The sequence below is a fragment of the Mycetomoellerius zeteki genome, unplaced genomic scaffold, assembly GCF_001594055.1.
Source record: "Mycetomoellerius zeteki isolate Tzet28-1 unplaced genomic scaffold, Tzet1.0 scaffold223, whole genome shotgun sequence".
NCBI classification, from domain to species: Eukaryota; Metazoa; Arthropoda; class Insecta; order Hymenoptera; family Formicidae; genus Mycetomoellerius; species Mycetomoellerius zeteki.
Genome location: NW_017257198.1, coordinates 1,653,830 through 1,668,465, shown reverse-complemented (window position 1 = coordinate 1,668,465; position 14,636 = coordinate 1,653,830). Strand labels below are relative to the sequence as shown.

Sequence of the window (14,636 nt, the reverse complement as noted above, 5' to 3'; positions counted from 1 at the left end):
ACGCAATTCTTCCGACTGCCAGTCTCTATATTTGAACAAAACAATAACAAGGAAATGAAAATATAAAATATAAATAGAGCATATATGTGTGCCAGTAAAAACAGCTGAATGAAAAATATAATGACAAATAATAAACGAGTAAAGTTTCAATTTATAAGAATATTTATTCAGTTGTGATAATTAAATAAATGAGCGGTATTTAAAGTAGGATAAAATCAGATATTTAATAATTATTTAATAAATTAAATTAATGAGTGATATTGGTTTAGAAACGGTATTTGAACAGAAGAACTTCAAATGAAAAATAACGCCACAAAAGGTGCAGATAGACGGTACATCGATGGTTCCGACACACTTAATTCCATTATCCTCGTTATCCCCAAAAGCGCGGTCAAGCATAACACAATCTAACATCTTAATAATACAACCCGATACGAACCACCTTCCAGTTCATTACCCATTCCTGTCTAAGGGTGAAAGCGAATCGAGGATAACGAACCTCTTGGAACTTGTCGATGGTGGCGGGTTGCACGCCGAGGATCAATTGAAGAATCGTTCGGGCTAATTAATTGGAGAATAATCTGAGGAGAGCTTAATATAGACATACTCGTCTATAACATGACGATGAGACTCTTGATGAGAGAAAGTGACATGAAGTCAAGAGAAAGAAACACGAGGGTAAGAAGATCAAAACGTTGTACGAATATTATATAAAATGAAAGCTAAATATTAAGAGTGCATATCGATAAAATAAATACTCGCCTCAATTCAAACTTTATCGAAATAACACGAGTTAAAGTTTTTCACTCGTTCGATATATTTAGGAAAAATCAATAAAAAAAATGCTATATTTTTATTTTCTCGTTCTACATTCGATTAATAGCATCATGTTTCTTATTTTATATGGATAATATTTGATTGAAATAAAATCCGTAGACTTGCTAATATTATATATTTTAAAATATATTTTTAATACGCATACATAAAAAAACATGGGTATCTAGGATTTCCGGGGGGGGGGGCGCAAAAAAGTATCTTTACACAAAACTTAAATTTTTTGGAGTGAAATCTCACTTCAAAAGAGTGAAAATACTGCTAATGAAAAAGAACGAAAATATTTGCACTCTTGAATAAGAATGGTAAATTTTCACTCTTTTTTGGAGTGGGATTCACTCGAAAGGAAAGAAATCTCACCCCTTTTTTTAAGTGAATTTCATTCCAAAAGTGTGAAATTTCACTCTAAAACAAAAACAGTGAAAATCTGTTATTCTTATTCAAGAGTACAAATATTTGCACTCTTCTCCAATAGTGGCAGTATTTTAATTCTTTTGAAGTGAGATTTCACTTCAATAGAGAATACACTGTTAAATCTATAGTATCAAATTTAACTTAATTTAAGTCACCACTGCTCCTACTAAATATATCATTATTTTATATTAAAACGATAGTTAAATTTAATATTATATAGTGTCAAATTAACACTGTATAGTGTCAAATATAACCATTATTTTAATATAAAATAACGATATAATTTCAATAATTCCATATAATTTCCAGATAAGAGCAGTGGTGACTCACATTAAATTCAATTTGACACTCTATAGATTTAATAGTATTAAATATTAAAATACTTATATTAAAGTCAATTTTTGAACGAATGTTTTTCAACGAATAATACGTGAATAACCACGCACTGGCGTGAATGAATATTTTGTCGTAAAAATGATTTTCGTAATTTAATTGTTCCTCTTTTCCAAAATTTAGGAGGTGGGGACAAGCGCTCTTCCCGTTTTCCCTTGCATACGCCCATGCATAAAGATATGTTTGGCATGTATATGTAACTTTCGTCTACAGCTCGAATTTCCGACGACTCAGAGGACGAAAAAAAATAGCCTGTATTCCTGTTAGGAATCGAAATACGTTTTCCTATCAGGCATCTCTTCCTCATACGATTTCCGTAGAAATACCGATCGGCAAAGCCAATATCCTTACGTTTCACCAGGAGACTCAGAAGCCGCGACCGGCATTGCAGAATAGTATCGGTAAATCGAGGAATTCTCCGTTTAAAAGATACGAGCTTGTACGTCGGGCAGGCGACCAAAGAACAATAACACCGAAGAGAATTTTTACTTCCGGCCGGATGCATGCCACCGGCTACGGTGCTGGTGAATTTACATTTTCGTTGGCTGTGCATCGAATCATGCGTTTCTTCCTTTTTTTTCTTTTTTTTCCTTTTTCGCGGCGTTCGCGAGCAATGCGCGCACGCGGTTCCGGTGATTTGCTTGTATTGAAGCGTAAAAAACCGACAGTCGTATACGCGCATGACCAATACGCGCGACTGGTCGACGAAATTTCAAATAAACCGTCGCTGGAATCCTGATGAGATACGTGTGGGAAAAACAGATATTCTTTGTACAGTTATATTATTAAGATACGCAGACCGTGTTTCATTCATATGGGTGATAACAAGCAATGTAAGCTTTTTGCCCGATTGCTTGCGATACGAAAATGTAGAATACGAGTTAAATCAGTATTATGTTTTCATGGAAACTGACAATCGACAACAGCGAAATACAAACTGTGACTTGTATAAATTGTTAATAAAACTGTTTTAAATATTCATGTAATTAAACATCAACGAAATCGCTGAACGATCCCAATGTTATTATTAATTTATGAAACTATCTTCCATGAAACATACTAAAATAAGATTTGTAATTACATGAAATATATATATGTATATATATAAAAACTTAAGATATTAACATAATAGAAGTATTAATAAAGACTTTTTTAAAAAACTTTTAAAGAAATGCATCTCAATGTAATAGTCTCTATCAAACTGTAATTTTTTTCAGAAGCGTTGAAAATTAATAACAGGAGCTGTTAAATTAAATTTTTATATAACATTACGGATCTGCTTTTTCTGATGTACAGCGATGAATACTTTAAGGAACAAAAGAAAATTTCTCGGTGAAGTATCATATTGTATCGATGCGCAGTAAAAAAAAGTTGGAATTTTAATATCTTGACTAAACGGTTATTTTTCTTGGCCGGTATGTCTTGAGTCGTGAGAATGAACGATTGATCTTTACGATGCCGATGAGTAAAAGGAAAGTATGAAAATCTCATTGCAGCATCGATGAGGATTAAATATCGTAAATTTTTCTTCGATAATACGCGGAGGCTCACCTCGACGAGCGATCCAGAAGACCAGAAAAATGTAGAAATACGTTAAACGCGATAAAATTTTTTCGCGCGTAAATGTACCCGTTAACGACGTCAAGCGCAACTTCAGAGAGATTGCGAAATAATTCGGATTCCCTGGCAATGAATGCAAAATTATATCAAACGAAGTTCAAAGCGATATAAAATATCCCGCCTTGTTCCGTTCCGGTGTCCGGAGATAAAAAAAAGATCTTTGTAATTTATACGCTCATTTCAATTTAGATTGAAATTAGGACTTTTATTTTGTTTCTCGAAAAATTTGCAAAATTAATGTAAAATTAAATTCCTCTCTCTTGTATACTATATATTGTAAGTATCCCTCTTATATTAGTAGCATCTGCGATCGATTGCTCTTTCGATTTGTGTTACACGTAAAATTATGGTCTGTGCTTTTACAATTAATCTGGAAATCACAAGAAATGCGATCACCAGTGATAACTGATCGATGTAACTTTCCATAACAATTACTTTTTGTTCGATACACGTATGAACTTGCATACGATAAACAGTAGATAGAACGATCATAGGATAATATAACGCTGATCTCGGTGAACAGACACGAGGGTTGGTTTAAGCGCGTGTTTAGCGATTGCGATCCCCGATGGCCTTTTCCATGGGACACTAAAGGGCACTAAGGGGCAGTATAAGGCTCGTGGTAGTAGTGAGAGGTAAACCGTTGCACGTACTCAGACCACAATATAAAATCACTCCGTACAAGCGCACGACAAAGTATTGTCCGGTTCGATCTTCGACATGTTTCAATACGGAAATCTTCACATAAGTTATAGAATACTGAATCTTCAAAAATATTTTTACAATACATACAATTAATAATACATATGTTATAACAAAAATAATTTCTTTGCTCTGGATATAAACTTTAATAAATTATATCATTACTAAAATTGATAAATTGAAGAAAATTTTAGCTTTTTAGCACACGGGGCATTTTAGATATTATATTAGAATTGAGTGAAAAAGTTAATAGTTTTAACTTACGAAGTAATAAAAAAATATGCAAAACTTAATCAAAGTTAACATGAGATATATAAATTTTGTTTGAACAATAGTTTTAATTTTGAAAAACGAAGAGAGAGAGAGAGAGAGAGAAAGTTATGTGTCTTATTTTTAACTGGTATAATAACTGGTATGATAACAGGTCGAGGAAATAAAATTAAAATATTCTGTGTTAATATATATAGTTATACTAAATTTATCACGATGAGATAAATACTTTTAAAATAGTATGAATAAAAAGAAAACGAGACGCATCTTAAACACACCGAAAGAACGTCTTGCTAGTACGATCGAATTCTTCAATTTGAGACTTGGGGAAACGAGATGACGACTATTCGAGTGGTGCGACATATAGTGTGAGACGAGCTGGCGCGGATCCAGAAAGTGCCAATTCAATCTTACTTCTCTTTCCGGATGTAAAATTCCAGGTAGCTACGTCGAACTTCCGACTTCCGTTGCTCGTTCTGGCTACTGTAGCGTTGCAAGTGTATGTTTCTAGTTCATTCGCGAATATGAAGGATATTTTAATAACTTGATTGCCAAAATATACTTTGACGTTCTTCTTTATTTACTTATACATCTTTTATATTACCTTAAAATCTTTAAAAAATGCAAAAAACGTTATAAATGAGTATAAGAAAACTTGTTTTTTTCATGATGATAAAAGATAAAATATATCCATGTTAAAAATAATTATCGCATTTATTAATGATGCAGTTTTAATTAATCGTGGTGAAGAATATAGCTGATATCAAATAATTTAGATAGTCAGATTTTTTGATTAAAAGTGTCTAATATTATCATATCCGTTAACGATGATATAATTTTAATTAATCGTAGTGGGGAAAAATAGCGGGAAAAAATAATATCAAGTAGATTATCAAATTACTTGAAATTTTGATTTCCAGAAATTAAATTTTTAATGTTATTCACAACTAATTCCATTCAAATAACCATTATCAGTTTAATAATTAGTAATGATTATCAATTCAAACTATTCGCTGCTTTAAAAGCAGAAAATATATTAAATGTAATACTCAGTATATACATTCATGGTGCCATTAATTTATTCCGCGTACGATAGCAGCTGAGTGAGATGAGTGCGCCAGATGAGAAAATTATTCAAGATCCTCGAAGATGATTCCTCTTCGCCCTCGATTTTTCTCTAGCATCCCGCGCTTCGAATTTAATGAGGTCCTTTATTGATGAATGACATTTATCAAAGTATCTCAGTATCATCGAGCCACGTGATCTAACGAGATATCACGTACTCATAATTCTGTGTTAACTCGGTTTTTCAACGGAGATTGAATTTAGAAAATTATGAAACGGAAAGTAAAAAGATACGCCGGTCTTTAAAATTTTAATTAAAAGTCGACTGAACAAAATATTGATGTTTAATATTTATCTTAAAACTGTACTGCTCGCTTGTTTTAATAAAATTGATTAAATTTTTAATCTTCGATATTAATGTAGACTGGTATACGCGTAGATTATTGATTTATTAACTCGTATTAGTTGTTTGGCAAGTGCATAATATTTGTATTGTTCCTGTTAATATTACAAAATCCACGAATGTAGTTAAATTAATAAAAACAAAAATTCGTTACATATAAATGAACAACGAATTATAGTATAACAAAACATAATAATATGTTATTCATTCTTGTACGTACCTTGAATGATCCAAGATCTTTCACACTGCATGCCAGTTTGACATTCCGTCCTGCTGGTACTGTGATGTTTCCTATTTCGTCAACAAATTCGGGATCAGGGATGGTGGTAACTGTAAAAAGATAATCAACGTTGAAACATACATTAATATACATAAAACATAATTTTCTTTAATGTGTAATTGAAATCTAAAATATATTACCTGTTAAAATTACGAGAAAGTTTCTAAATTAACATACAATATTTAATTAGACTCTATATTCATTTAATTACCTCACAAGTAATAAAAACAAAATTATATACGTAAATGCTCGAATCATATTTCATACCCGCGGTAATGCTTTACAGCATATTGTTTGTAGAGATAGACCATTATACCACATGAAGTTTTAATTAAATTTTAATATGGTTGAAACGGGACATCCGTATGTAATGCCACAATACGACAAAATCTTGCACTAAATTTACCTGACAAATATGAGACAGTTTCGGGATCTGTCAGACATCGTCGGGTTTTGGAAAGCAGGCAAACTCGATCGACAAAATCCGATACAAAGTTCGACGGCAGAATTTTTTGAAATCACAACGTCAGTGAGTTTCCACGAGTGCGCTAGAGAGAGTATATACTATCCGTATATTCCCGATGTTGCTTTACTTCGCGAAAGGGGATCGATCGATCTAGGGGCGGTGGTGTAAGCGTGGGCTGCGTGGATGCGCTTTGAGTTATAGAAGCTCACCAGTCGGCGTGACAGCTTAGTTATTGAATACAAAATGCAATTTTTCAAGTCTCTATACGTACCGCGGTATCCCGCACCAACGCCAGTCTCCAACCACCGTCTGGGAAAACGTGGCGGAGGTGCGTCCTTCGCGTGTGCGATGATCGAATCTACGAGAGGATTTCGAGATACTTATATGGAGATCGAGCTCCCACCCATCTGTCCCGACGCTCGCGATCGCATTTCTCCATCTTGCGTGGTGTTACTTCATGCGTGAGGCTCACATTTGCGTAAGAGCGTCACGTGTAGAACACGAATTCGTGACTGGTATGTTGCAAAAACGAGTTTATATACGATATCAGTATATTATTCTACATAGTCTACTAGTGTCAAATTAGATGTGCGAAAATCTTTCAACTTATTATTTTCGAATATGCATTGCTTTGTTTATGATTATACATTTTGTTGGAATGTTTTAAGTTTATACACTTATCTTACACAAATGTTGCATTTTAAACATCCAAGTGCTAGAAATATCTGCCAAAAGAAAGAAGCAAAATAAGAAGAAGTTAAAACTCTACAAAGTGCCTACATACTTTGAGCTATTTTCATAGTAATATTACTTCAAATCCAATTTTACTAATAATGTATATCGTATATTGCATTCACTGAACTATGTGCAAATGAAAGAGAAGGAGTATAAAAAGAAGAGAAAAAATTATTGGGTCGGGACAAAAGTTTATAACGCTACAAACTTCAAAATTCAAGCAGCTGTAACTTCGTTAAAATTGAACAAAATTTAAATTTAAAAAAGAGTTTTAAAGGTTAAAATATACTTCTGGAATATCACTATGTCTTTTGAGTTTCTGTGAGTTTGGTAATTTTTATAAGTATATGGAAAATTAGAGCTAGATAAAATGGAAATTTTTTTTCTTTGTGAGCCTGTCACGTACCCAAGAGACTTACAAAAATTTTCGACTTTCTAACGTGAAAGTTTAAAGTTTTCCATACAAAATCGGTTTTTTTTTAATGTTTTTAAGATTTTTTGTTACTGAGTTATTGTGTAGGACTAAATAAAGGAGCATTTGGACTTTGATTGCTCATGTCTTCATTAAAAATCATCATATCAATTCAAAAAACAGATTCCTAAAACTCTCTGAAACTTTGCTCTTTCAAATAATGGTATAATTGTTAAATTTTTTAAAAACTTAAACATAGTTAAAATGAAGTAGGGTTACTGGGTTATACTTTTATTCCAACCCAGTACATTATATTCCGGAAATAAATTTATTAATATAAAAAATAATACAGCAAAAAAAGTCTAATAAAATATTAAATAAAAGGGAATAGAAGTGGTGAGAGAAGTGGTGAGAATCAAGAAATTATATGTATATTGTACCAAATTAAAAAGGAAAAAAGAGAATAAATGTATGTGTGTGTGTGTGTGTGTGTGTGTGTGTGTGTGAAAGAAAGCGATATGAGAAGAAGAAAAAGAGAAAAGAAGAACTTTCAAACTGCATTTATTTGTGCCCGATTATCACTTATTTAATGAGTCATTTTATAAATTCCTTTTTTACAAAGGAATGTATTTTGGATGGGATAGATATCAACATTCATATGTGTGCGTGTGATGAGCCTTTTAAGGCTGAATCGAAGTGACTCTCACTTGCCGACTAACCAAAGTATACGTTGCTAGAAAATTCTCTTTGGTCTGCTGCCATCAACTTTACTATCTACGGATTCTGGCGGCTGTGCGGTGACACGCGTATGTGGTTTCCAACTGTGGAGAGACCACATTCTCTCCGAACTCGCTACTGAACCTTTCTACTTATGTCATCTGCAATTGCGTTGTACGAAATGGACCGTCTGGACGAGAGATCTTTAAAATCAAAAGTCTCAGACCGTCGCTCAAGCGTGACATCGATATTGATATACTTGAATCAGCAACTTTTAAGTAATATGTTTAGATTTTTAAGGCAGTTCTATTATAGACTTAATATATAAATTTTTCTAATTAATGTGCACGTATTCTTTGTTTAATTACCGGCTTGTACAGGAAAAGGATGGTTTTGCTGAAATATCTAAAAATATTTAGATAGTTACAAATTTGAAAATACCTAAATTTGTTGGACCATTAAAATAATTATGTAGGATACTCAAACTGTTTGCTAGAATACTCAAAACTTTTTGCAGCATTGCTCATTATGCTTAAGTTTCCTACGTAATTATTTTGATGGTTTGACAGAATGATTTTCAAATCTACATTTATCTTAATTTTGAAATATTTCAGTAAAATCGTTCTTTCCGTGTAATAATTATGTCCATATTAAATGATCATTATTTTTTATTGTTAACATTATCGTGATATATCCGTTTCATCGATCCTACACAGTTTTCCTAAGATAACTCTAATATTATTCCACGAATAGCGTAGAATTAAACGGAGAAAGAATTGCTTTGTCATTCACATCGACTCCGCCGAATGTGTTTTTTTTTTGTCTTGTCATCTGTCAAACTATTAATTCCGCGATAATTGAAGGCATCAATCGTCGAATGATGGCTATGTCATGTCGTTCTAATGAGTTCGACGAACTAACCGCGTCGCGAAAAAGACTATTTTTTGCAGACTCTCACAAACGCGGCGGAACACCGTAGGGGATAAGAAGCTAGGAGATCAGCAACTTCCGCTGTATTATTTGCGGAAACTTTAACCACGACGTGTAATTGGAACGGACTCGCTTGCGCCGCGAGAGCCTAAAAGAGAAGTAACTTACAGAGCGGCACAAAAGCGTGCTTATACGCGTGTTATACACACGTATACACACATACGAGCGTTGTCGGGTGGTTTTCATGCGACGCGGAGGTGATTAAAGAGCGGGAGATCTCTTCATTACGGGTCGAGTGCCCGCTCGAATTTTAATTAATATCTGCGGCAAGTCTCCAGTCACGTGTCGTGCGCTTCAATACTCACACCAATCCTAAGAAATTCAACCTAGTAGTAATCACTTTGATCCACTAATTATGTAATCTAACGTAAGAATGTTCTACGTTTTCACTTTTTCTCTCATTTTTTATCATAAAATTTATGAAGTGTTTTCGTCTCCATAAAAACTTTACGTGAAATTGTAAAAAAATTATCTTATACAGAAATTAAAAAATTTATTTTTCTTGCATATACATATATTTTTCTTGAATATACATATATTCACTCGCAAAAAAATTCTTTTATTGTAACTTTTTTGTAAGTATATATATATGTGTATGATAAATATAATACATAATAATTATCTTACAATTATATTAAAATATAATAATGAATATCCATTGAAAATTGAATAAAAAATATTTATATGATTTCTATTAATGATCAGCAAGTAATAATATAGACTTTTGTATAAATTTTCATAATGAAAAAATGATCTAACTTGTTACACTGAGAATAAAAAAGTTACCACTTTCATTAAGCATAAATTTTAATTAAATAACGTGCTACATATTATGCTCATACTACTGTATTAAAGAGTCATATAATTAAAAAAATATGGTATGTAATAATGTATTTGCTGTAAAATGTAATGAAGATAGGAGATAATTTTTTCCTTAATATAATACATTATATATAATTATTAAAATGAAATTTATAAATTGAAATGATAGCAAATAGAATCAATCAATTCTCTTAAAAGATAGGCTAGGTTAGTAATAGAAGTAAGGGAGATAATAGAAAAAGGAATCTTAACGTTTTTGTATTCGCGACACTATGAGAAATTGCTGACTGGCCAACCTTGTCATTAGACATTAATCTATTATTTTTGGAAAGAGTAATGGAGTTATGCTTCCAGAACTATATAACTCTTATCTTACAACATAATCTTACGACTAAAAGTCTAGGTCGTTTTTTTAGAATAAAGAAAGAAAGAAAGGACTTTAAGAAATTTGCATAAGAAAGAATAACTCTTGACACTCGCGTGTCTGAACTTTTACAGGACGTATGAAGCAATTTAAAGTCGTTAACAAATCAAATTTTTACTACAAATCAAGTTCTATGCAGTATCAGATTTAAACAAGATATATTAGTTTTAAATTTATCATATCACTACTTTGCTTAAAAAATGATTCAACTCAAAAAATTAAGTTAAAGTGAAAAACTATTTTTCAAGTTGACAGAAAATTATTGTTAATCAAATAATATCGGTAAAAAATATACATTCTTAATCTGCTCAAATGCCATTTTTATTTTCGTTCCACAACTCTTAAAAGATCTTTTTTGAGTTGTGATGATTTTGACGATTTTTATGAATTTCTACGAAATTTCTACCTTTAATGATTGATAGAGTAATGTTTATTTTATAATTCATTCATGGTAATTCGAAAATCACGTTTTTTAAGATGTGTCACTTTTGAAGTAAGGAAGCTATGTGTTAGCTTGAATCGGGGAAAATTTGGTAATAGCATTCAAATCTTTTTTTACGAACATTTCAATCGTTGCTATTAGTAACAATTTTGTTGCTAAAATTTCCGATTTACACATGCGGGAAGCGGTAATCTGAATAATATCAAGGAATTCACTTGAGTACCGGTAATGTCGAATAAATTTCAAAGACCGTACTTATCTCGAGAGTGTCTCGCGGTGACTTGTATAAGAGGACACCGTGAAAGTCTATCTTATACTCTACCGCAACAACGTGTACGACGCTTCGTGCAAAGGGTCTCGTGAAGAAGTGCTAGGAGCAACAGTTTATGTCAATTTTCCGCTTCACGTACTGCCGCGCTCTTCGCGAAAAAGCAAGCCGTTACGACAGTAGGAAGCATACCGTTGGAAATATTGCTGTTCCAAACGCGAAAGACGATATGTAATTTATTAGTACGAGGAGATGATCTTAGCATGAAATCTCGTACTAATGTGCTATGCATAACTTATGCTATTTATGATAACAATTTTACTTCTTCAATGCCTTACGATTATTATTGCCAAAAATAACATAAAAAATATGATGGATGATATCATTTTTTGTGCTATGAAAAACCAACTACCAATACAGGATGTAATCCTTAAAATTATATCGTACTTTTCTCTCTCAATAAAATATTGCAATACCTATTTAATACCTATTTAATACAAATATACGTACACATATATAGAGATTAAAAATCGTGATATACTAAAAAATTTAACGAATGCAATAAATCGAATAATAGTATGTGTGTGTAGTGTGGATGTAATTTATTATTAATATAAAACGGAATATTTTCAAATTTAAATGTCATTTCAAATAAAGGCTAATTTAATGGTAAAAAAGGAAAGTAAAAAATATCTAACATTACATTAATAACTTAGATAATTGGAATTGTCACGTTAAAACCAATTAATTAATTTTTAAAAGCTAAAAAATAGAGCTTATTTCAAAAACTATCGCAGATATCGATATATGGAAGATATAGATAAGTGTATGAAGATGAAATCGCGAAAATTGCAGCCTCGTGCTGCGCGGAAAGTCACCGCTATGTGATATCGAGATCGGATTGTTTTCGGATACTCGGGTTTTCATTAAATCGAGATCACAATCGCCTCGATTTCAGGGTACGACGGATAAGAAACCGTCGCGGGGCTCTACGGGTCTGAACGTTCATCAGAAATGCATGGGGTTCCTGCGGCCGATTCCGCAACCAGAAAAAGGACTGTTTCCTTCTTGTGGAGGACCTCTACGTGGGGCTGTAAAGTCCGAAACGAAATCCGAGATAAGACGGTCGAGCGCACACATGTGCAACCCACACGAGACACCTACGCATCGACCGTCCGTATACAATTTATATACATATCACCGTCCACAGACATTCCCCTGGAACGGAGTTTATCTTGATTCTACCGGAGTATTTCCTGTCGATGCGTTTCACTCGCCGCTTTTCTCCTTTTTCCCCTCCGTTCTTCCGTTCTTTTCTTTTTTTGGCTCGGCTCGAGAAAAACCACGCCCGTGGAATGCACTCTCGGCGTGCGAATTGCGCACGTGCAAGACGAAGATTTCCGCAGATAAGATTTTTCAATGCTAATGTCACCTTACGCCCAGCAGCGACGATTCCATCAAATAATTTTGAATGATTTCTCTCTTTGCGATAATATGGTTTCATCTTATTATAAAAATTGTTAATAGACAAATATATTGAAGAATAATTTTTCCCGTATGAAGCGTTTTGGATTATAATTATAAATAATCAACTATTTTTTTTTATAAAATATATGCAGTAGTATTTATAACGTAGTTTTAAATACATAAAATATACATGTACTGAAAAACTAAAATTTAAATTGCTTTTAACACAAAAAATCTGACTAAAGTTACTAAAAATAGTGAATTTTATTTTTAATATCGAAAAACAAATATCTTCTAAATCAATTTAAGGCAGATCTCTAATTTAATTTGAATCATTTATTAATTATTAGGAATATCGAAATAAAAATAATACAATTTTGAAGCGCCAATCAAATAAAAAGCACATTTGAGAAAAAGAACTCTGTAAAAATACATCCGGTCAATCGAATTGGAAATTTAGGAAGTTGGAGTTAACACATCGTTTCCGGCGAGGATGTCTGACAAATGACAGCAGTCTGTCTATCCCGGGTCCAATGAGTCGTCCTTATCAGCCTTACGGTGCTGCAGCCTCTCGATTTTTCCTTTGAAAAGCGAAAAAAGTCACTGCCGGCTTACCTATCTATCGATATCACTTCTTTGCCATGGTGGTAGACTGATGATGGAAAAACAAGAACGAGGGCAGATAAACCTTTCTTTCGCGCCGACATCATCAGCTACAAAGATTAAGTGGCTTTAATAGAGAAATATCCTAGATTAGTGGCGCTAGACGATGACTGCGATCACAATTATCTGGCGCCGCGCCGCGCCGCGCCACGCCATACCGCGAAAAAACCACCGGCCCGCCACGTTACCTCCTATTAATGCGGATTATCTTCCGTTCCACGATCACATTGATCAACGTAAAAACGCGGAGGTAGGACAAATGTTTCACGTTTTTCATCGCGTTTTTTTTTCTCATTCCATGATGTTTCCCGTTTCGCTCATGTTATGTTTCCCACCTTTTATTCCTTTGCCTTTTTCTTCGTTTGCAGTAAAAATTATGAGAAAATCACAAGATAAGAATGAATAAAATCTTTCTTTTGATTGCACGTTTAGTGTCGCAAATGAAAAGTCAACCATACATTAAGCATAAATAATATGTCAATTTATGTCATTGGGAATATGAACTATAATATTATATGTATGAATCTCAAAAATAGTTTTTTTATTCGTATAAAGTAGCAAAAAAATTCAAACAATTTATAAAGGAAAATATATAGTTATGTGATAAATAGTTTAATATAATGTGATCCATTTATTTCTTTTTCCATATTTTTTTTAGTAGACTCAACCAGTTAGATTCACTAACATTTCAATTCATTAAATTGCAAAAAATCAAATCGAGTTCTTCATTCAGACAGTGAAAAAATTAAAAGAATCTTTCATAATAGTTTAACTTTAAAAGTAATGAAATACTTTTTAACTTAACTTTTTACGTTAGAACAAACTAAACAAAAATTTCATGACGTCAGTCTGTTTATCTGACGACTAACAAATCTTTCTCAGCCGCCTTTCGACCCCGCAGCGTCTCGAGTTTTCTTTTTCCCAGTAAGTTTCTTCTCAAAGAAGTTTTTCTAAATAAATTTATATATACATATAATTAAAAAAATCTAAACTTAAAAAAATATTTACTTTCTATTAACGCTGTATATTGCGGTATAAAAGTAGAGTAATTCAAATATAGTTTATTGATCAATTTTAAATGATCGTTCTATTCCTCGCGCGTATATTTTGGGAATGTTTTAAACTATCGTCATATAGAAAAGCATTTTTGGTATTTTTGAAGGAATGGTAGACGTTTTTCGCATTAAACTCAACTGTTATATTTGAACCGCGATTCTAGCCTCCCCCTTTCTGAACTCCGTTTATTTCC

At 32.7% G+C, this 14,636-nt stretch overlaps 1 protein-coding gene across 1 annotated transcript in view; it reads right to left on the bottom strand.

The window, feature by feature from the left end:
- The window catches only part of LOC108723170 (protein CEPU-1), a 191,592-nt gene that overhangs the window by 128,425 nt on the left and 48,531 nt on the right, over window positions 1–14,636 (bottom strand). Inside the window, exon 2 of the mRNA XM_018448713.1 lies at window positions 5,922–6,031. Coding sequence (XP_018304215.1) covers window positions 5,922–6,031 — 110 coding nt within the window. The remainder of the gene's footprint in view (window positions 1–5,921; window positions 6,032–14,636) is intronic.